Below are 22,678 nucleotides of genomic sequence, written 5' to 3' on the forward strand. Positions count from 1 at the left end.
CAAATCCTTCAGATTGAGATCCCCCGCTAGGAAAACCTGGTGGGATTTATATTTACACAGGAGATTTTCTAATTTCCCCAGCAGCCCCTCCAACTTCTCTTTTGTGGTAAACAGGGCCGGGTTTATATAACAGTTAATTATTAGAAGAGGCATAGGATGTCAATTCATATTCAGGCCTTTGATTTGTAGGGCTTGCAGTCCTGTTGTGTTTAAATTGATAGTTTTAGCTTCAATAGCACTATCATGTCTTATAAAAATTGGTCGGCCGAATAAATTCTTTTTTATGGCAGGAATAAAGTGTTCGTAGTGCCCTGCCAATGAAGTGCTGGCCAGGGCCCTGGTCTCTTGGAGGCAAAGTATGTCGGCAGTTTCCAGGAATTGCCTAAAGTTTTCGTTGCCACTGATTTTGCTTATTCTTGCTATATTCCAAGAGATTACATTTAATTTCTCTTTGTGAGCTGGTCTTCGCCTTATTCCTGCCCATGTCTGCATAGTTTCTCTCATGTAAGGAATGCTGGTTCCCCTGTTTATCCTTCTTAGTTGATTAAAGGCAGGGTGGCCTGAACTGATGACCCGGTGGTTGTTTTTGCAGGAAATCCTGATTCCAGTTGGGACCTTGGGGGCTATCTGAGTTTTGCCCGAGGCGCCCGAGCCATTTGTGCTGTAGAGGATTGACCACGGGGCCTTTGCTCTATTGTCTGGTGCCCGGACATGAGGATATTTTGGGTTCAACATCACCTGAAGGTGAATGCCCCATTCAGCGAGCTGAATAGCGTTGTTTACGTTGGCTCGTTGTATTTTTATTTGCTTTAAGCCCACCACTGTTGAGTCACCGTGTGTGTCCCCCTTTGTACTCAGGAATTTCACCCATTCTATGTCACCCGTTTTTATTTGATCTAGGGAATCCAGATGTTTGAAGAGGCAGAGTATGTTGCTCCTGTTCAAGATGTTGTGCAGTCCTGTGCTTTGATACCTGGGAGTGAAAATTATCTCTTGGTCAAATGTTTGTGAGCCTGGAACAGGAGCCACTATTCCCCTATATGGGGAGGGCTCTACCTGGCCGAGTCCTGAGGTGTGGCTTATGCGTTTACTTGTTGTGTGTCCTGCTTGGGACCAGTTGATGTAGCCTTGATTGGCACCAGCGTCGACCTCTTGTCCGAGTTCTACTCCATGTGTGGACAGGACCGGCGGTTAAATTGCTGTTGTGGCTCTCGCTGTCTGGGGGCTTGCTTCGTGCAGTGCAGTGCAGTGCAGTGGCTGACTTATTGTGACTGATGCCATTTGTCTGTTGAGATGGTCTGAATTTACAAAGGATTCTGTCCTTGCTGCTGGTTTATGGTCCATCACTGCTGTAGTGCTCGGAGGCCTTGATTGGCTTTGCTCTTCTGCCCGGAGAAGAGTGTCATGAGCCGCCTTTTTACCCTATTTTTCAGCTATGAAAATTGGATAGAGCTGGGGAGAGTTGGTGATCCCTTGCAGGGGCTAGGGGATGCTCTTCCTCAACTGCGATTGCCTCCCTCTTGTCTTTATTTTGTTCCGTTGTTTCCTTAGCTTCTTTTTTGCTCGCTTTGATAAAGTGGAGTCTTGTACGTTGGTTGTACAGAGGGTGTGTTCCTGCGGGACAACAGCCATGATATCGCACACCCCTCGCTGTACCTCGATTGTACTGAATGTCTCGTTGGCCTTTCCTGGGCTGTCCATTATGCCGTGCGACACTGAATCTGTGTCCGCTTGGGATCCCACTGGCTTTTTTGCCTCCGGGTGTTTCCGGTTGGTCAGCTCTGAGTCATCAGTGCTGGATGTATTTGATGTCTCCCAGCGTCCTTTGGCTATCTCAACTATGTCCATTAGGATCTCGGGGAGCGAGGCCCATTTCTCCATAAGGGTTGAGCAGCAGCAGGTACAGTCCCCCCAATCGGCAGTTGAATACTGATAAATCCTGTTGTTTAATTCGTCCACCCTGGTGCCTATGTTGACTAAACGGGCTGCGATGGCTTGTAGGAGGTCTATTTGGACTTCCATTTTGGATGACTGCCACAGAAGGGCTTTGTTGGTGGAAGAGTTTATCTCGATTGAGGGAGATCTCTCCAAATACGCGTCTGTGCTGGCGTTCCTAAGGTTGTGATCGGCTTTTGAATTAGTGCCCTGTGAGGATGATGGTGGCAGCAGCAGATTAGATGTTAAATCGAGGGTTCTTTCAATCTTCTGCCCCAAATTGTGGAGGAATGATTCTGTTAAGTCTCCTCCCACTGGGGAATTCGGCCCCTCGGCCACAGAGTATGGCCACGTGGTTGTGCAGTTTAGTTCGGGGACCATACACTGGCAATCGGGACCGTGATCGCTGACTTTATGGATTTGTGCTTTTATCACAAACGTGGGTGAGTCCCTGCTTAGGGCCTGTTCATTTAGCTTGGTGGGGGTGGCGTCTTGCCTCATGAGCGGGCTTTGGTGGAGAATTGGACTTGACATTGTGTCTTTAGACTGTGTTGAGTCTGGGAGGGTGCAGGCTGCACCCACCTCTCCCTTCTGTCCCTTTGTCTCCTTACTCGGGGGTTGGCCCTCCCCGCATTTTCGGTTGTACTCGGGAGTTGCTCTAGCAGTTCCCTTGGGACTGGGACTGTTGGCTAGTGGCACTCTCAGGCCGTGAGGTGAACCACCAATGGATGTCTCATGGGTTGTTTCGTGGTCCGGGTTCAAAGTGTCCTTTTTCCTGAGGAAATACATTTTCGAGCCCTTTTGTACTGCATCCAGCAGTAATTCATTTCTGTTGTCCGTAAGAGATTTACTCGTAAGAGATTTACTCCTTTTAACCCTTGTGGTCCCATTTTTTGAGGAGTGGGCTTTAGGAGTTTCCTCTGGGGTCGTGTGCACTCGCCCTTTTCGCTTGGAGCCTATTGCTGGTTAAAGCACTGAGGGGGCTCCTCCTGTACTTGCTCCAAATTACTCCCCTGCCCCACTTGCTGGGCAGCGCCCTGCTGGCAGTAAAAGACGAGTACTCTTATCGTCCTTCCATCTGTGCTGAGGCAAATACAGGAGATTGCTAAGCGGGCTAAGACCGTTGCAGGGTCTTAACGTCCTATCGGGCCTGTTGGTCGGGTCTATTGCTTGGCGCTGATGTCCCCCCGTTGACAGATAACTGCAAAATGCGAGAGGATAGTTAGGCACAGGGAGCTCTATAGGGGGTTGCAGCAGTTAGTCAGTTAGGAAGCTGAGATGGCCCTGTGCCCTTCTGCGCCAGATGCTGGAGAAGACAGGCGACCCTGTAGTTCCTGGCCTCCACTGTGCCTCCTCTGTGCCTCTATGCTACTCCCGGCTGCTGCTGCTATAGGGGAACTCCGGGTCCTGCTATAGTGGAACTCCGGGTCCGGGTACGTCCTACTCCGAGATATGCAATATGGTCTAGTTCCTTTACCAAATTTAAAAGTTTTGTCTTTGAAAAACTGGAAGACCTCTTGGGAATGTGCAATAGCTGTTTCTATCAATTATTTGGGCATTTTCTTTTATTATAAAGAATGTATTATTTCTAATTCTACCCTCTTTTCATGATTTCTACACTGTTATGTATATTGTTAATCTCAACAAGATTGCTTGTGTGTCATCCTTTTATTGAACTCGCCCAAATAAAAATATATTTAAAACAACATTTTTAGTAGATATGCTTTTATGCCTTGAGTGGCAGGGGACATGCAACACGACGTGTTTAAACTCAGTTTAATAGTGTTTATCTTCGAAGACAGGTACTCACACAAGAGCTGGCAGTGATTGTGTTAGAGTGCAGGAGTTTACAGCTGTTAAAATCAAGATGAATCTTATTTTGATCAATCATTTATTGATTGAAATTGGAGGTTGCTGCAATACTACATCAAGAATGTAGATCTTCAATACCCCACATAATGTCCTCATTTTAAACCAGTTACTGATTCTAAGAGCAGTATATGGACATACCCCAAGTTATAAATAAAATATTTAAAAATTGAAACCTCCTGCTGGCAAAACCTTCAGTAGAGCAAAAATTGTAGTAGTGTGGAGAATAGCAATGATGGGAAGATCCCCAAATGTAATTACCCCATAAAAATACAAATCTATCTCCTTCCTTGCTGCGCTCACCCTCATGCTTACCAACCTGACTTACAGTTGGCACTACCACTAGAGGTGAGGTCTTCAGCCAACCTCACCGCAGTCAGGGCAGTTTCCACCAGACGCACCATACCAAAAACTGTGTTCCAAGATCTGTTTCATCCTTAACCCCTTCCATGCTCATGACGAGCTCAGCTCGTCATGGCATATACCTCTCAGGTGCTCATGACGAGCTGAGCTCGTCATGAGCACACCTGTTTTTATTGCTGTCCAGCACAGCAGGGGAAACTATCTAGCAGCGATGAGGTTAAATTAACATTTAACTATGGTTGAGCCACCTCAATTTATGAGAAGGTGCACATCTTCTTCCTGTGACGTTCCCCTCACAGGATATTATACTGCTGCCTAAATCATTAGTGAAATTATCTCTTTCCTCATAGTTAATAGTTTGTGTCTCCTTTATAGCAATGAAAACACAAGGAGATAATGGACAGAGCACTGAAACTTTTCAAACACTCACCCCCAGTCAAAGATCTGGACTGAATCTATCATCATTCTTTAGCTCACTCTGCCACCTCAGTTCAGACCAAGCTATATGCAAATCAGTCTTAACCCTGTGCCTCATGGGAACATTCCAGCCCGAACTGTCAAGCCAGTTCTCCCTGAACCGTAAACAAGCATCCTGGTAACGGTTTCTAGGTAACACCCTTCATCAGTCAGGTTAACTTGAATCCAGGGGCAAAGTGAGCAAGGGACACACGCCTGGGCATAACTTGCCTAGGTAGGGCGAACGAAGCAAACACAAGGGAATGATGGCCGAAGCACTGAAACTTTTCAGACACTCATCCCCAGTCACTGATCTGGGTTGAATCCATCATCATTCTTTAGCTCACTTTGCCACTTCAGTTCAGACCCAGCTATATGAAAATCAGTCTTGACCCTGCGCCTCATGGAAATAGTCCAGCCCGAACTGCCAAGCCAGGTCTTCCCTGAACCAAAAACAAGCATCCTGGGACCGGTTTCTAGGTAACACCCTTCATCAGCTAGGCTAGCTTGAATCCAGTGGCAACTTGAGCAAGTGACCCAAGTATGGGCATACCCTGCCTACTTAGGGCGAACAAAGCAACCACAAGGAGATGGCTCCATCTGAACTGAGGTGGCAAAGTGAGCTAAAGAATGATGATGGATTCAACCCAGATCTGTGAATGGTGGTGAGTGTCTGAAAAGCTTCAGCACTCCGCCCATCATATCCTTGTCTTTGCCTTGTTCACCCTATATTGCCAGGGTATGCCCAGACCTTTTACCTTTACCCTCCACCTTTTTGCACAATTTATTTTTGTTGGCCTTAAGACTCTGTGCACTTGACAACTGCTAACTAGTGCTAAATTGTTTTTGCTCTTTCCCTGACCATGGTTAACTTGGTTGTAAGTCCCTTATAGGGTTGTGTACCATAAACCCAGGGCCTGTAAATTAAATCCTTCCACTGGACCTGCAGCACTTACTGTCACATCCACTTAAGAAGCACTACAAAATGTGTCCTAGGCCTGCCATTGCAACCCGAGTGCAGCTTTACACTGCCATGTCCACTTGACATTAAAACCCCCTTCCCGAAGCCTTAAACTCCCCTTTTGTTGGGGGCGCTAGAGGGCGCACAAGCGGAATGGCTGCTTAGACGAGCAGCTCCCGCTCCTTGGACGTTTATCCTTCAGTTATCCTCTGCCACAGGGTGCCCACGTACCATTTTCCCCCGCATCTGCTGCAGGAGGCTGAGATCTGCACTCGACCCAAGTCTGGGGTCGCTGCGCCGTTCGGAGCCGGAGATATTGCTCCATTACTGCCCGCCGGAGATTGCCCTGGAACTGGCGAGTGAGAAGGGCCGGCTGCGGTGACTCACGCGACACAGGGGACTGCCACGAGGGGGTGGGCCGCGAACTCGGATGGCCGCCCGGAGGTGAGACGGCTGCTGCACTACTGCCCGGGACAGGGGCCAGAGGCTGACATCCCCTCCAACAATCGGGTCCCCCCCCTGCTTCTGCTGCTCCGCAACAGGTGAACCGGCCCTTACGCCTGGAGACGCGCTGAGTGGCGGGACGACCTCCTGGGCGCCCAGAGTGACTCGCGTCCAGCTGCTGCTCTCGGCGGTGGGGGCACGGAGCGAGAGGTGCCCGGACCTAAGAGCGGTACCCGCGATATTGAGCCCCGGTGGGGAAGGCTGCTGTGCATGGCTATGTCTCTGGGGCACATGGGCCCTGTGTTTGGTGCCGAGCGCTCCCCTGCCCAATAGGGACATCCTGAAGCACGTTGGGAGCAGGGTTGAGTCCCTTGCGCTGCCGGATCTCGCCTTTCCCCCGCCGCTGTGCTGAGTGGCTGGGATCTCCAGAGGCTCCTTGATTGTGCTGGACTTGGCCTCCCCCTGGGCCTGGTGCTCGGGGTCCTCCGGCCTGCTGCTGTACTGCGGGGCTGTGCCAACGCTCTGCCGTTCCCGAGGAGAGACGCTTTGGCGCCGCTGCTGGCCAGGCCTCGCCACCCTTCACCGCCGAGGCGTCTGGGGAGCACGACCGGGGCTGCACCTTCCCGCTAGACAAAGGCTGCTCTGCCGCGGTGCCACCTTGCCCGACGACTGCTGCTCTGCACCCTCCCTGTGCGGTCATCACATCCGTACTGCCTTAGCACCTATACGCTGGACTTCTGGGCTCAAAGCGCTGCCAGGACACGCGGTGATCTGGTGCCGCAACCTGTTGCCACCATGGTGCGGCCTGAAAACCGCCAAATGAAGCTCAGTTTCGATGGCGCCAAAAAAGGCGCGAAATCAGTACCGACGGATCCTGGGCCCAGCGCAGCGGCCCCGACGGCCATCCCGGCCCCTGCTAAAGACATTGATTTACACAGCCTGTTTCAAGAGATGCGGCAGGGGTTTGCCACCGTTGTCGAAAAGGTCGACGGCGTCACTGCTCGCTTGGACGCCTTGGTTCATAAGGTAGACCGCCATGAGGAGAGGTTAGCGGCTGCGGAGCAACGCATTTCTGACAACTCGGATGCCACCTCAACTCATACAACGCAACTAGCTAGGATGGACAATCTGCTCAGGGTAATAGCGGCTAAAACGAGGACTTGGAAGCTCGCAGCCGCCGGAACAACATACGCGTCATTAATGTGCCAGAATCCACGGATACGGGTAGGATGGAACTGTATATTGAAAAACTGCTTAAGGGCTCGATTGGAGAGGACGCCTTTTCTCCCCAGTTCATCGTGGAGAGGGCGCACCGCTCCTTAGCGCCTGTGCCCAAGCCCGGGCTACCACCGAGGCCGATTATAGCCAAACTATTGAACTATCGGGACCGTGACACTGCATTAAGGGCGGCCCGGACTCAACGGACATTACAGTACAATGGTGTCACCTTCTCCATATACCCGGACTTCACACCGTTGGTGCAGGAGGAACGGCGTAAATTCCTCCCGGTGAAGAAGAAGCTGCGAGAAGCCCAAGTAGATTATGCCCTCCTCTACCCGGCAAAGTTGCGGATCACATACCAGGGAACGCAACGTTTTTTCACCAATCCACAGAAAGTAGAGGATTTTTTGAAATCACTCCGAAGGGCGCGCAGGGGAGATCGCGATGTCGCAGAGGAACGAGAGGACGGACGCATTTCTCCTGCGCCGAGCGATCACTGACTGCTTACACCGACTGCGATGGGTGCATCTCCTGCACTGTTTGGATTCTTGATGCCGCTCCGAGCGCAGGCACTGGGCTGACCGTACGACTTGGACCTGCACGGACTCAACGCTCCTGTGGTAATGTAACCCAAGGACCACTCTCTTGGCACTAGTCTCCATAGAGGGCGGTACAGAACCGGAGCTATGGGCCGAGAGGTGGCTGTGCGAACTCTATGCTATACCCCTACAGGGTGTTCCCCTTAAGACTGCTGCTGTTTTTGTTGTTGTTGTGGAAGTTGGGAGGGAGGGTGTGGGAGGTGGGGTGCTGGGTGGGGCACAATGGCTTCTGGCATGATTGGGATGCTGGGGTGGGAGGGGGGAGGGGTTGTTCTATGAAGAGGCATTCATCGCTTGGACTATGTATACGGACTCTATACTGGTGGGTGCACCGATGTTGGCGGGGTGGGACAGACCGTGTATCACTGCCTTGGCTGGCACCACTGCGACTTTTGCTGTATTATCTATGGCTGCTCTGAATGCTAACACGCACCTGACTTGCCTGTCCTGGAATGTTCGAGGTCTGAATGATGCTAAGAAATGTCGCAGTGTCATTGCCTATTTGGATAGACATCACGTTCAGGTTGCCCTGTTACAGGAGACTCATTTGCCACCGAAGGGTAGCACCACCCTTGCGAGTAGATGGGCAGGGTACCGCACCTTCTCCTCATATTCCACCTATGCAAGGGGGGTTGTTATCCTTGTTGCCCGAGGGGTACCGTTTCAGAGATACGGGGAACTGATGGATAAGGAGGGGCGCTTTGTGCTGCTGTGGGGTAGATTGGGACGGGACACTTACACATTTGTCGTCACATATGCACCAAATGTCGATACGCCTGCTTTTTTCCCTACGCTGTGGGGCAACATCATGGCTACTGGGTCACGACACATCATTTGGGGTGGGGATTTCAACCTGGCGTTAGTGCCTCAGCTGGATAGGGCGGACGGAGTCTGCTCATATAAGCCTAGAGCGCGAGAGGCACTGGAGGGTATCATGGCGGAGGGCGGGTTGATGGATGCCTGGAGACACGTGTACCCGCATGGGAAAGAAGGCACACACTTTACCTCATACACGGGAACTTGGGCACGGTTGGACTACTTTTTGGTTACCAGTGGTGTAGTCTCGGAGCTGGTGAGGGTGGTACACCTGCCAAGAACGTACTCTGATCACAGTCCTGTTCTGCTTCAATTCCGGCCACCTGGGTGGGATAACCCTAGGCCACACTGGAGACTCCGCCCTGACACCTTGTTGGACACTCTATTTCGCACTGAACTGGGGGAAGAGATAGCAGCTTTCTTTCCCAGAAATAAGGGGTCAGTGGAATCGATTGAACACATTTGGGAGGCATTCAAAGTGACTGTTAGGGGATATTGCATATCTAAGAGCTACGGGGTTCTACGCGACATCCTTCACACACTTGATACATTGGAGAAGGAGTTGCGGACTCTGGAACTCCGTATGGTGACTGAGACTGGGCCCGAATCACATGCTGCTTTCAGAGAGGCATTGTCGAGGTATGAGGAGGAGGCTGCCAGGGAGGCTAAATTCCGTGGTAAACACTGGCAGGCCTGGAAATATTGCGAGGGAGATCGACCTGGGAAGGTACTCGCCATGCTCACACAATCCTCACGATCACATAATGTCATACTTGAACTCACAGACACTGCCGGGGCCGCAATCAGGGACTCGGATGAGATACTAAATACTTTTACAGCACATTACCACTTGCTCTACACTTCTACCACAGGGTCCGATGCGTCCTATGCTGAATACCTGAAGGACGTGGCGTTGTGCTGGCTCAGTGATGGGGACAGGGCGTTCCTGGCAGCGCCTTTTGAACTAGATGAGGTACGCGAGGCCATCATGTCCCTCAAGAACGGCAAGGCTCCCGGCCTCGACGGCATCCCTGCAGAGTTTTACAAAACGTACATTGATATCATGTCCCCTGTCCTTCGTGAGGTATATTCGGAATCGCTCTGTGACGGTGCTCTCCCATGCTCCATGCGAGAGGTGGTAATCACATCGCTCCTAAAGCCTGACAAGGATCCCGGCTCCTGCAATTCTTACCACCCACTCTCCCTCTTGAATTGTGATGTAAAAATACTCGCTAAGATCCTTGCTACCCGCCTGTCACTGCTGATGACTAGAATTGTTTTGCCCGATCAGTCTGGCTTTGTTGCTGGTCGGTCCACTTCCCACAACCTCCGTACCCTTTTCTCTCTGCTTCGCGCTGTTCATCCCGATATACCCGTTGCGGCTGTTTTTCTCGACGCCTCCAAAGCTTTCGACTCAGTCGAATGGTCCTACCTATTCGCGGTCCTGGATAGCATGGGGTTCCCGAGATTGTTTACATCCTGGATCCGCCTACTATATACTCGCCCCACGGCGAGAGTGTTGATTAATGGGCGCCTGTCGCAGTCTATCGCACTTACCAGAGGCACGCGCCAGGGCTGCCCCCTTTCTCCCCTATTATTTGCCATAGCGGTTGAACCTCTTGCCTGTCGCCTGCGTCAACTACATCGAGACGGGGCGGTGCAATGCTTACAACGTCAAATAGATGTGTCTCTATATGCGGATGACATCACATTGTATGTTAAGCACCCTGAGACGAACCTCAATCCCTTACTCAGGGAGTTTGTTGCGTTTGTCGGGATGTCAGGCGTGCATATTAACTGGTCCAAGTCGCAATTTTTCCCCTTAACGGATGCGATTACAGACTTTCCTCTTGACTATCCACTGGAATGGTGTCGGACTGATCTCCGCTATTTAGGGATCCGTGTCTCTCGAGACAGGGAAGAGACATTGCGGTCCAATTATGGAGTGGCAATATCCAGGCTGACCGCCTCTGTGGATCGCTGGATCACCCTGCCGCTCTCTATGGCTGGGAGGGCATCCCTTATAAAAATGGTGATCCTCCCCCGTTTTCTTTATTTATTCCTCAACATTCCCTATTTCCCCAGCGCTTTCTTCTTCAAGACTCTGAAGACGGAGTTACGCAGGCTCTTCTGGGGAGGCAAAAGCCCCCGGCTTAAATGGTCCACGCTTACCCTCCCCTATGACAAGGGAGGTTTCGATGTCCCGGATTTTGAGGCATATTATCAGTGTGCGCAGGCACATTTTGCCTACCACTGGATGGCTCCTACGCCGTTTATGCCACACATCGCGGTGGAAGACTGGATAGTGCATCCTCTCCCACTCTACGGGCTGCTTCACTGCCCCGAATCGTCCATAACCACGCCGAATATGTCAGTATCGTGTACAATGGATGCATGGCGCCGCATAGCCGCGGGCTTGGCATGTCCCCTGCCCTACTCTCCCAGATTGCCGCTTACCTACCATCCTAATCTCACCCTTTTGTGGGAACGAGGATTCCGCAACCTATGTGCGAGGATTCATATCACCTGTTGGGGTGACTTGTTCTCTAACGGTCACTTTAAATCGGCGGAACTTTTTTTTGCGACACACAGCTATACCCCTCTTGAGCTTTTTTATTATATACGCCAGCGAGCTGGGATGAGAGACATCCTACCTGATTTCCCCGACGAACCCGACACCCTACCTCCGCTTCATTTCCTGTTGTGTTCACAGGATGGGGCCCATCTGGTCTCCGGCCTTTATCGCCAGCTCAGGGGCGCAGCTCCGATGCCGGAATCTAATGCTCGGATGCGCTGGACTACTGAACTGGCCACCGATGTTACTGATGAGCAATGGCAATATTGATGTGCGCTCACGTCCCGCATCTCCGCTAGTAGTCGATTGAAAATCATACATTATAAATTCCTACAGAGGGTGTATTACACACCGGTGAGGAAACACAGATTTGGTTTGGCGGATGATGATCGCTGCGAGCGCTGTCGTGCCGCGCACGCGGATTTTCTACATTTAGCATGGGACTGCCCCCAGGTGACACACTACTGGCAGCAGGTGACGGATGCCCTCGCAGATATGACGAAGGAAGCGGTGCCCATGGATCCGTTGGTGACGCTTCTTGGGTATACTATGCAGATCCCTAGCTCCTGCCGGAAATTCGTTGACACCGCGATACTCTTGGCCAAGAGACGTGTGGCGTGTCGCTGGGGTCGGGGCAGAGCGCCCAAATTTAAGGAGTGGCTGACGGACTTGACCTATTGTCAGGAACAACATGCTACGTTTGCTGAATTATTACCCATTTCCAGTCGGCCCGCGACATCTGGGATCCACTGGTGGGCTATCTGCTTGCACGTTCGGAAGACGAGGATCCGCCTGAAGAACATCCTGTCACTGTTTAATGTCCTGTTTCTTGAACTCTAGTCCCGGCCATTGTTTCCACTGATGCCTCCATGTCTCCTTCCGATCGGCCCTCATCAGGTCCTGCTACCCTCGGGCTGTGAAGGTTCGGCCTCTTTCCTTGGCCACCCATGGGGCACCCGGCATTGCCGGCCTCCCTCCGAGTGCTGTCCTTCTTCCCTCTCTGTCATTCCTGGGTTTCTTAAGCCACGATCGACGTACACTTGCCCTTCCTTTATTACTTGACACGGGGGGACACCACACACATCGCTACTTCTAGCACTGATGGATGGGTGATGGGGTGGGTGTGATGCGGCTAATGTGACATGCCTGTACTTACCTGCCTAGACTGCCGCACCGGCTTGCTACCTGTTCTTCCTGCCGAGCGGATGTGAATTGCCTCTTAGGTTCTGTGCTGTTGGGGGTTTCAGTTAACTGTTATGGACACTGCCGTTACCTTTGAAGAAAAAGACTGTTCTACTGCTGCTCATTCTTCATTGCCCCACAACACCGGAAGTGTCTTCATCCTTACTCATAGTTATGCATTGCCGCCGGGCCTCCGGGATGCCGGTCAGGAGGCTGTGTTATGCTTACCTCACACTGCTGCCGGCCTCCGGGTTGTGGGCGCAAAGAGCTGTGTAATATGCTTCCTCTTATACAATAAAGCAGTTTTGAACTAAAAAAAAACCACAAAAAAACCTCCCCTTTTGTTACATATAAGGCATTCCCAAGTTAGGCCCTAGGTAGCAAATTTGGTAGGGTGCTGTTTAATTAAAAAGCTGGACATGTATGTTTAGGTTGTTCATGTCCTGGTAGTGAAAAACTCCTACAGTTGTTTTTAACTACTGTGAGGCCTACTGCTCCCATATGAGATAATTGAGTATTCCTTATTACATTTAATAAACTGATTTTCTCAATTGGGAGCAGGTGGTCATATCATATTTGGTAACTATGAAATAGTAATGATAAACCCTATTTCAAGGTAATTTCGTATTTTTAATACAATTAAATGGGTCTGATAAAACGTTGGCATGTTTATGCCCTTGGTCTTTTGTGCCTGCAGTCTGTCTTGGTTCACATGACAGAATGTAGCTGACAGTTAAACTTTGGGAATTCCTCCCAGACAGTCTTACAATAAAAGGAGCGGGTGTGCCTCAAAGGGCATTCTGCTAGCAGGATGGGAAGGGGGCGGAACTGAGCAGAGACCTACTTACGACTGAATAGCCTGCGCTCCGCCTCCGCTCAAAAGACCTAACGACCCTGCATTGTTACTGCACTGACTCCTAAGTTTGAAGCAGTCATATTACAAAAAATGTGTTTGTTCTCGTGTTGGCTGAAACTGTACAGGAGTTGGCCATCTTAAGGAATAGGTTTTTATAACGTAGCTGACATTGTAGAGGTCCAGTGTTTATACTCAGTTCTAAAGACAAGTAACAACAGTTCAGAGGTAAGTATTACACCTAGATGTGTAGCTGTTATGTTTTAGATAACATGAATACATCTAGGCTAACAGTGGCCATGTCAGATAACACAGAACATGCCTAGAACAGGCACTGATTTACTGAATGGCAAGAACACAGAAGCACGCCCTACCTAAGCAAGTAGTAGGTGTATTAGTGGGCAGTCATTTACAACCGTGGAAATGTTGCCTGTATTTGATGACATGAGGTTTCATCTCAGCTGAAGACAAGAGTTTACACCTAGCTGTGGTGATTTTAGAAAACAGGAGCTTACAGCTGGCCTGAAAGTGTTAGTGGTTGGAAATATAAGTCGGGCGGCAGAGGCAGAGTTAGAAGGCGCATGTTTTCACTGGCAGTGGTCAGAGTGAATGCCCTTGTTTTACATACACCTGGCCTGACTGACCCTGTCCTCAGTAGGTTGGTGACATTTCTAAATCAGATCCCACCCTCCCTTCCATTACTTTAGAACAGATTGCAGTAACTATCTGTAAGCATAGAGTCATAACTGAAAGTTGGACAAGCCATGCACTATCAAGATTGAGTCCTTTCTGTGGGTATTTTGGGCAGTAAAGTATTCTTTCCATGCTGACCGAGCATGAGATCAAAGTTGGTGCGCCTGCCAATTCATCAAGCAAGCATCGACACAGCATCTGTTGGTTGCTAGTGCTTCTCTATGTGTGGCAAAGTCCTCCTCTGAGAGTGAGACTAACTCTTCCACATATATACCTACCTTTTTCGAAATGTAAGCTAATCTGCTTCTGAAAGGAAGGGAGCATAACTGTGTTTCCATGGGCAAATATAAGAGTACACACTAGAAAAAAAAACGTAAAATGCAAATTATTGCACAGTTAAAGTCATTAAAGTTTGTTTTTTCACCTGTAAGTACAGTCCCAATTTCGTAGATGCTCCATTCAAAACACACTGTAAGAATGCTGGGAACAGCCAATGTAGTGATTGGGCCCCAGTTCTGAAGGCATTCCCAAGACCAGCCTGTGAGGGCAGAAAAAGAAAAATTGTTGTTCATTCACTACTAATTCCAAAGATGGTTTAAGGTAGTATCAAAAATGATTAGTTCAGTGTATAACTTTGTGCTGAAGTTACACTATAAAATATGATGAAAGTTAATAGTGAAGCATATTTTTCTCTGCACCTAGCTGGTCAGAAACAGGCTAAACATTCATCTAGGACTGTTAAATTTAGAACATGATTCAAGTTGAGTTCGTAGAGCGCTTATGGACATGTGTAGAGTAAATGTGCTCCCCACAGAAGCCTTTTAACAGGCATGGATAGTCTCACACCACACCCACCTGTGCACACACCCATTCTCACTCCTCCTTTTGTCGCAGGTTTTGCTGCATTGAAAGATGGACATGGTTTTTCTACTGCAGGCCTGTTTTTCACTGTTGCAGGGTCCCCAGTACAGAGGTAAATTTAATTCTGAATTGGGGATTCCCTCATTGTTTATTTACGTAATATGGCACACTATCCTAGTCTGTGCCTGGTGCCCCTCATTAAAGGTGTGCCTGTAACAGACGGATGTATGTCGTTACTACGCATGCATTTACAACGCATGCCTTTACGACGCAACTTTTACAACGCAAATCGTTACAACGACTTGCGTTGGGGGGCGCTGGATAGTGAATAGTTTAATTTACTATTCCAACTCCAGTCCCCGTGGAAAGTAGGGAAGGAATTGGATAGTAAATTAATCTATTCCCTATCCTCGAGCGCCCCCCAGAGCAAGTCATTGTAACGACTTGCGTTGTAAAAGTTGCGTCGTAAAGGCACAGCGGTGTAAAAGTTGCGTAGTAAACGCTGTTTCCCGTAACAGACAGTGGTGCTGTGCCATTTTAGAAAGTAAGACCCATTGGGACGATATTACAGAAAGTGCCACGAAGGTGAAACTTGCACTTAACTCAATGGAAGGGGCCTCGGGTACCTATGCAGGACTGTCGCCTTCAAACATAAAGTAATATACTGTTTTTTAATCAGTGTATCAATGTATTAAAATGCACACTGCCTTCAACACCCATGTTCCCACCATTCACAAACAATCACTGATGAGCCTGTATAGTTAGCCACAATGTGTCCCCAAGTGAACTATACAGTACCTCCCCAGGTCTCAACGTGCAGCTTCTTTATCCAGATATAGATGAAAACCATGATGATCTGGGAAATACGAGCAATATTGACTGCCAAGGCAGCTCCCCTGAGAGAAGAGAAAGGGGTGAGGAAGGTTCACAGGAGCAGAGATGAGATTATTGATTGAAGGTGAGTTATGACATCAATACACATGTCCAGAAAACAGGCAGCTGCACAACCAGATTCAGATGTAACGTTTCTACTTGTTTGTTTCCTTGAGAATCAACTGTTAGATCAGCATTGGAACTATCACTGGACAGCTAGACATATTTGCCTTTCATTACTGAAGATGAATGCAGTAGGAGCTGACAGAAGGAAAATATGCATTAATTGGAGGTAGGTGCAAAACTATCTTTATTCTCCTCCCACTTCTCAAATTTGATGACAAAAGGTCACCTAGTTACAAACATTTCTGCTGATCAAATATTTTCAATACAAGAAATCAATGTATTTCCCCAGAAAATAGTAATTTGTTGGTGTAAGCGTATAATTGTCTTTCCCCAGGTAATTGCACTTAATGTTACAAGATGGAAGGTGGGCTATTATCTGGTTTGTCTGCAACAGGGGTCTGGACAGAGATCGGAATAGGAGTCACCATTGTGGCAGGCAAGGCTGTGTGCTCACCCTCTTCCAAGTTAGTATTTATATATTAAACCTGGCAAAGGAGGGATGCACAAGCATTCCTCCAAGTTGAGTGCCAAGTATGTAGCCTATTTATTTTAAGAAGATGATGTGCTGAGTCTGGATAAAACTCCTTTTAGATTCGAGTGGGGGCTGAATTTCCTCGATGGATATATCTCAGGTTAAACAACCTACTGATCAACTGGACAAACACTAGGGGTCCCATTCGGATGGCGGGCAGATCGCCCCCGCCGGGCTGGCAGAAGCCACCGCCGGACCGGCGGGGGAGTTCCGCCCACCATCCTCCCAGCAAAGACCCCCGCCATATTACAGTGGCTGGGGGGTCAACAGCAGATGGAAAGAACGTCCGCCGCTTTTCTGCCTGCTCGAAAAGTCGACCGGGCGGAAAAGGGTTTAATATGGTGGTGGTGTCTTTTAGACACCGCCATCTATATTATCATGTGTGCTGGGACATGCCTTTCTGTGGCGGCAATGCCGCCACGGAAAGGCATGCAGAGTCTGCCTGCCGGGCCCATTGCGGACCCCCAGGGACTCTGGGGGGTGGGTGGTGCACATGGGGGGGTACCAGTTCCATGCACAACATGGCAGGCACCGCGCGGTGCCTGCCATGTTGTGCATGGAAGTGCACAACATGCCTTCCTGACATTGTGGCGGGCAGTGCTGAGTGCACCGCCTGAGACAATGCCAGGAATGCAGGATGCGCCCGCCACTGTGGCGGGCGCATCCTAATGGCCCCCACGGGACCCCCGCCCTTATGGCGGGCGGTCCAATTTCACGATTAGATGGGGGGGCGGACAAAGTCCACCCGCCATCCTAATGGACCCCTAAGCTCTATGTTTTAGGGTCATGAAGCTCAGGGATGCATGGTTAAAGGCTTTTAAAAGCTATCACAATTTGGGTCTTGAATTGGATCTCGCATTAGTAGGGACCACATTTATCTTTAAAACATGCTGTGGCAAGAAGCCTATCGAGTTTTAATTGCACGTATGTTTTTTTTTCTATTTTGGCATTCCAGATAGCCTATTACGATAAGGGGCTGCTGATTCTAGGCAACTGATTTAGACAATGTAACCATGACAAGGATTCAAGTCTCTCTAGAGCTAGGTCTATCCACTGACGTAAGAAAAAATGCATTACTTTTGGATCAGGTTAATACCTCATTAGGATATCTGAGGGGCTGTGTAGTTGCAATAGGGGATGTATATGTTGTTTTCTATTGGTAAAGCAGGAACTGTCAAGTAAATCCTTGAAATTGTGCAGGTGTGATCTTTTTAACATTAAATTCTAGGCAGGCTTTTGGGGAAATACATGGGTACCTTTTCAATGTCTTAATACTTATATGGCTGGAACTTGGCTTTATTATTATGATTTGGTTAAATGGATACCTTTTTTAAAAAGTGAATTGCAATGTGGTTCCACAAAATTTTATACTGTTATTATAAACAAAACAAAAAATGCTTAAACTCCACAGAGACATTTTTTGAATTTGTATTGAGAAATTCGAAACTGTAATTCAATCTTTACACATTTGAAAAGGATGGGCATGTGTGTCAATCTTTTCCAAGTACAATCAAAGGAATCTTCAATAAAATGCTTCCTTTCTGTGGTAAAATTGCCTTCCTGCATTTTTATGGGTGGGGTTTCCCACCATCATCTATATGATGTGCATTAGTTAAAGACAAATCGAAAATCAAAATTCAAATATCATGTAGCATGGATGTATGATGGTACGACGCAGGCTATTACCACGCGTACTGTTACAACGCGTGTTTTACAACGCAAGTCGTTACCACGACTTGCGCTGTAGGGTGCGGACTTAGGAATAGTTTAATTTACTATTCCAACACCAGTCCCCGTGGATAGTAGGGAAGGTGTTGGAATAGTAAATTAACTATTCCTTGTCCTTGAGCGCCCTCCAGCGCAAGTCGTGGTTACGACTTGCGTTGTAAGAGACGCGTCGTAATGGTAGCGCGGGGTAACATCCACGTCGTAAAGGATGTTCCCCTGTAGCATATCAGGTTTGGTTTATCAGCACCTATAATGCAGAGAGCCAATCTAGCTACTAAATTTAATAGAAACATTGCGATATTGCTGATGTTGATCTAGGACTCTCTAAATGTATTTCATATAAGTTCTCAGTAACAATTAGGAAATCAAGAACAATAAATACTGTAATTAAGCTTATAGATCTCGTTTCGCACAAGGCAACAACTGCTATGATTATCACTCTTGCAATAAGTCTCAAAGAATTTTAGAAATGTGGGGGTTTTATTTGCAGTCTCATACTGAAGATTACATCAGAGAGTTCACCAATCCCACTAATGATTGCAATTATTAAAATATTACATACATTAACAATATTTATTCACTTGTGCATGTTCAAAACTATGTGTGGGATATAGTAAATACGGTATTGGCATTCAAAGAAAGAAACATTATGGCATATTATACAAATTGACTGTACATTTCCCATCGCCACACATTCTTTTGAATAACATACCAGATATAATATCAAAAAATGAAAAGTCTTGGAGGTTAAACATATGCAATCTAATAGACAGAAGGCAACATGGAAATTAACAATGCTCTAAACAACATTCCAGGTTAACCATCTACAAGCAGTGCAATTTGGCTTAATCAGTGATAATGACTGGGAGAGATTTCTTTATGTTCAATATAATTCTCTTTTTATTTGCATAGCTCAATCTTAAAATGATTATACATATTATTCAAGTTGGTCTCATTATCTGTTGTTTGTCCCCTACTTTTGTAAGGTCTCTTCGAAAGGCCTTTTGTATACTACAGTAATGGCACAAAATTAACATCACTGTGCTTTTAATTATGTTTTAGCAGCAACACTTGTATTCCTCTCAAAATTTGAAATATGAAACATTTATTTGTAAATTCCCTTGTAAATAAATGTAAATATGTCATTTTGAAACAGTCCCAAGGTAAACATTATATATAGGTAGGAAGTGCCGAAACAGCAGGATGTGTCGAAACGCATTACAGCGCAATTAATAAACGCAGAACGTATCATTTATCGTACCCCTGTGTCGGTGTCTGTTTCTGATCAAGGAAACAGGAGTTATATATATATATATATAAATATATTCACTGAAAAAAACATAGGTTTCCAGACGTTATAGTTAGGAATTAGCATTTAAAAAACCTTAGAAATTCACGGACAAAAATAATAGGTTTCAGGGACATTATAGTTAGTTGGACATTTGATTCATATAAAACCAGAGAAATTTGCCAATTATAGTTAGTTGAGCTAACTATAACTCGCGCGCCTGCAATGCACTGCTGATGACGTCACATATTACATCACTCATGACATGGTCAGTGACATCACTGATGACATCACTGATGACATCTCAAATGACATCACTGATGACATACTGATGCCCTAATAAAAACTATGATACACACACTCTAAAATACAGACTACAATTTTTGAAACCATACACATAAGAATGCCAGATACTACATACCACCGACTATTTCCTAGGTCCTAGGTATTTATGAGGCTATTTGAACATTCTGCCACTAGACGGTAGAATGTTCTAACAAATAAAGCAACACCTTAAGGGGATTGGAATCCCTTCAGGAATCCCTTCGGGCTCCCTGAAGCATTTGTTCACAGCGAGAGCTGTGAACAATAAAACTTGTAATGTTGGAGCTCCAGGCTTATACAAGCCTTTATAAGAATGGACCTACTCCATTGTTTTCAATAGAGCTCTCAACCTTCCAATGTTCTAATAAGACAATATTGTGTATGTTTCAATAGACGTTCTAATTACTTAACTACTTGATTCAGTCATTAAACAATCACAACTGAATCTAAATTGTGAACCCTGCGAACCACAGTGTAGACCAGATGCAGTGGTCATTAACACCTCACCGGCATATACCGTTGGATTTGAAAGCATAGAGTTGGTTGCACCTGATCAGAGAGGGTTCACAGAAATCATCACAGACTTTAACTTATGACATCATCAATCATACAACAAAGACCACCTTTTGCTGTTCACACCTGCTGTACCATAGTATACTCCAGCAACTAGTGTCAACCAAGCCCAATAATCATGTGCAGCAGTTAGCTATGGAAGCACAGAGTGTGATGCACCTCAACACACAAACGTCTGAGAAAAGCAAGCACCAGGTAATATCGGACATCTTCCATTGTGGGATCAAGTCACCGTTCCACTGTTGGGACCTAGAGTTAGTTGCACCTGATAGAAGATAGTACCTTCATCTCCACTCTCAAAGGCAGTTCTAACATCGTCCATTGTGGAATCAACACACCGTTCCACTGTTGGGACCTAGAGTTGGTTACAGCTGGTCGAAGGGAGTACCTCTATCTCCACTCTCAGATACAGTTCTTACATCGTCCAGATATTATTTATGATACCAAATGCATATGTTGCCAGGCCTATAGTCTTCTTTGAGCTACTAAAGAAATGACACCAGCAGAAATCCACAAAATGGTCGCACGCTCCATTTTGTGTGTCAGTCAGCTGCAACGTGCAAGCAACGCAAGGCTTTCCGAGAACAAACACGCCAGCTTCCAGCTAGCTATTGCAAAACCTCACATTTCAGTAAATCATGTCGCCATGACCTGGCCGGTCACGCACGTGCCAAGTCCACGTATACCAGAGGCACAGTTTTCACCTTTAGGGGAAAGCCCAAATCTGCTCTTGTAGATGGCACGTGGGCAGCAACACCAGGGTATAGACATACTTCGAGCCTTACAAGGGTATCATGCCACAGTTGCCCGTCATTGATTGGTCCAGCAGGACATAGTCTGATCTAGGTTACGTATGCTATGATGACCATCCGGTAGGGCTTTTACCTATAAAATGTCTCTGCACTGTCATGCCAAATGGGCACTCAGTAAGCTTTGCTGAGTTCTCCGTGCCGCACGTATATTGCATTGTGATTGCATTCTGATTGCATTCTGATTGGATTCCCAATAAACCTTGCAAACCATGTGCTGAGAGCGAATCGTTTATTTCAGTGTTGTCATTTATCCTGTATTTTTACAGTTTCATATGAGCTTCAACAGGATCAAGTCACCGTTCCACTGTTGGGACCTAGAGTTGGTTGCACCTGATAGAAGATAGTACCTTCATCTCCACTCTCAAATGCAGTTCTAACATCGTCCATTGTGGAATCAACACACCGTTCCACTGTTGGGACCTAGAGTTGGTTACAGCTGGTCGAAGGGAGTACCTCCATCTCCACTCTCAGATACAGTTCTAACATCGTCCATTGTGGGATCAAGACACCGTTCCACTGTTGGGACCTCGAGTTGCTTGCACCTCATTGGAGGGGGTACACAGAAATCATCACAAACTTTAACTTTGGACATCCTCAATCATAGAATTAAGACCCCGTTTCACGGTTTGGACCTGCTGCACTGCGATGTATTCCAGCGATGGCAGTCAACTAAGCTCAACAACTATGTGCAGCAGTTAACTACAGAAGCACAGAGTCTGATGCACCTCAACAGAGGGAGTTTTGTGAAAAACCAACAACAGATACTATCAGACATCGTCCATTTTGTGATCAACACACTGTTCCACTTTTGGGACCTAGAGTTTCTTACACCTAGTCGAAGGGAGTACCTTATCTCCATTCTCAGATACAGTTCTAGCATCGCCCACTATGGTATCAAAAACACCAATCCACTGTTGTACCTGTCGGACTACTGTGTTAGTAGTGAACAGAGCACTCAACAATGCTGGGCTTCAGGCTGGGCGCTGTGTGTCTGTGTCACGGTACCCAGTGTTAATCTCAGGAGCCTTCCGAGCTCGCAGACCTCAGCCCATGAGCTTCCGACGGCACGTGGTGGGCCCTCTTTCACATACGGCGGTGTTGAAAGTTGAACTGTGGAGCATATATGCGTCGCAGTGGCCATTACGCTTTCTAGATACCAGCACGCTGAAAGCATCATTCACGCAGCCACCTCCGCTCTTGGCGTCGGCCTCCTGGCGGTGTAAGCTGCGCAGACCTGGCAGACACATTCGCCAATCCGGATGAGAACCACACCCAGAGAAATGTGCGTCTTCTTCAAACCCCTACGCTATCCCTGCGTACGCCGAGCCACCCCACTACCAAAAACATTTAGGGGGGAGGAGACACGTACGCGCTACCATTCTGTAATCTTCCCTACTGACTGTACTATCATGGTTGAGTCCACTGTCCACTTCATTCAATAGACCATCATTGTAGGTTGACATGTACATGTCTGTGCTCTGCATACTCAACTCTGTCCGGCACATCCCCTCAAGACTTTGCATTATATACTCTTATAATGAATATTTGTTACCACCTTCGCACATACTTTGCTCCCATCTCTCCCCGCATTCTG

The 22,678-nt window shown here is 47.6% G+C and overlaps 1 protein-coding gene across 1 annotated transcript in view; it reads right to left on the reverse strand.

Moving 5' to 3' along the window:
* LOC144827822 (multidrug and toxin extrusion protein 1-like) overlaps nucleotides 1-22,678 on the reverse strand; it is a 227,396-nt gene that overhangs the window by 132,046 nt on the left and 72,672 nt on the right. Inside the window, exons 5-6 of the mRNA XM_078685988.1 lie at nucleotides 15,627-15,724; nucleotides 14,392-14,505 (exon numbers count right to left, since the gene is read on the reverse strand). Coding sequence (XP_078542114.1) covers nucleotides 14,392-14,505; nucleotides 15,627-15,724 — 212 coding nt within the window. The remainder of the gene's footprint in view (nucleotides 1-14,391; nucleotides 14,506-15,626; nucleotides 15,725-22,678) is intronic.

The sequence above is a fragment of the Lissotriton helveticus genome, chromosome 4_1, assembly GCF_964261635.1.
Source record: "Lissotriton helveticus chromosome 4_1, aLisHel1.1, whole genome shotgun sequence".
In the NCBI taxonomy this organism is placed as follows: domain Eukaryota; kingdom Metazoa; phylum Chordata; class Amphibia; order Caudata; family Salamandridae; genus Lissotriton; species Lissotriton helveticus.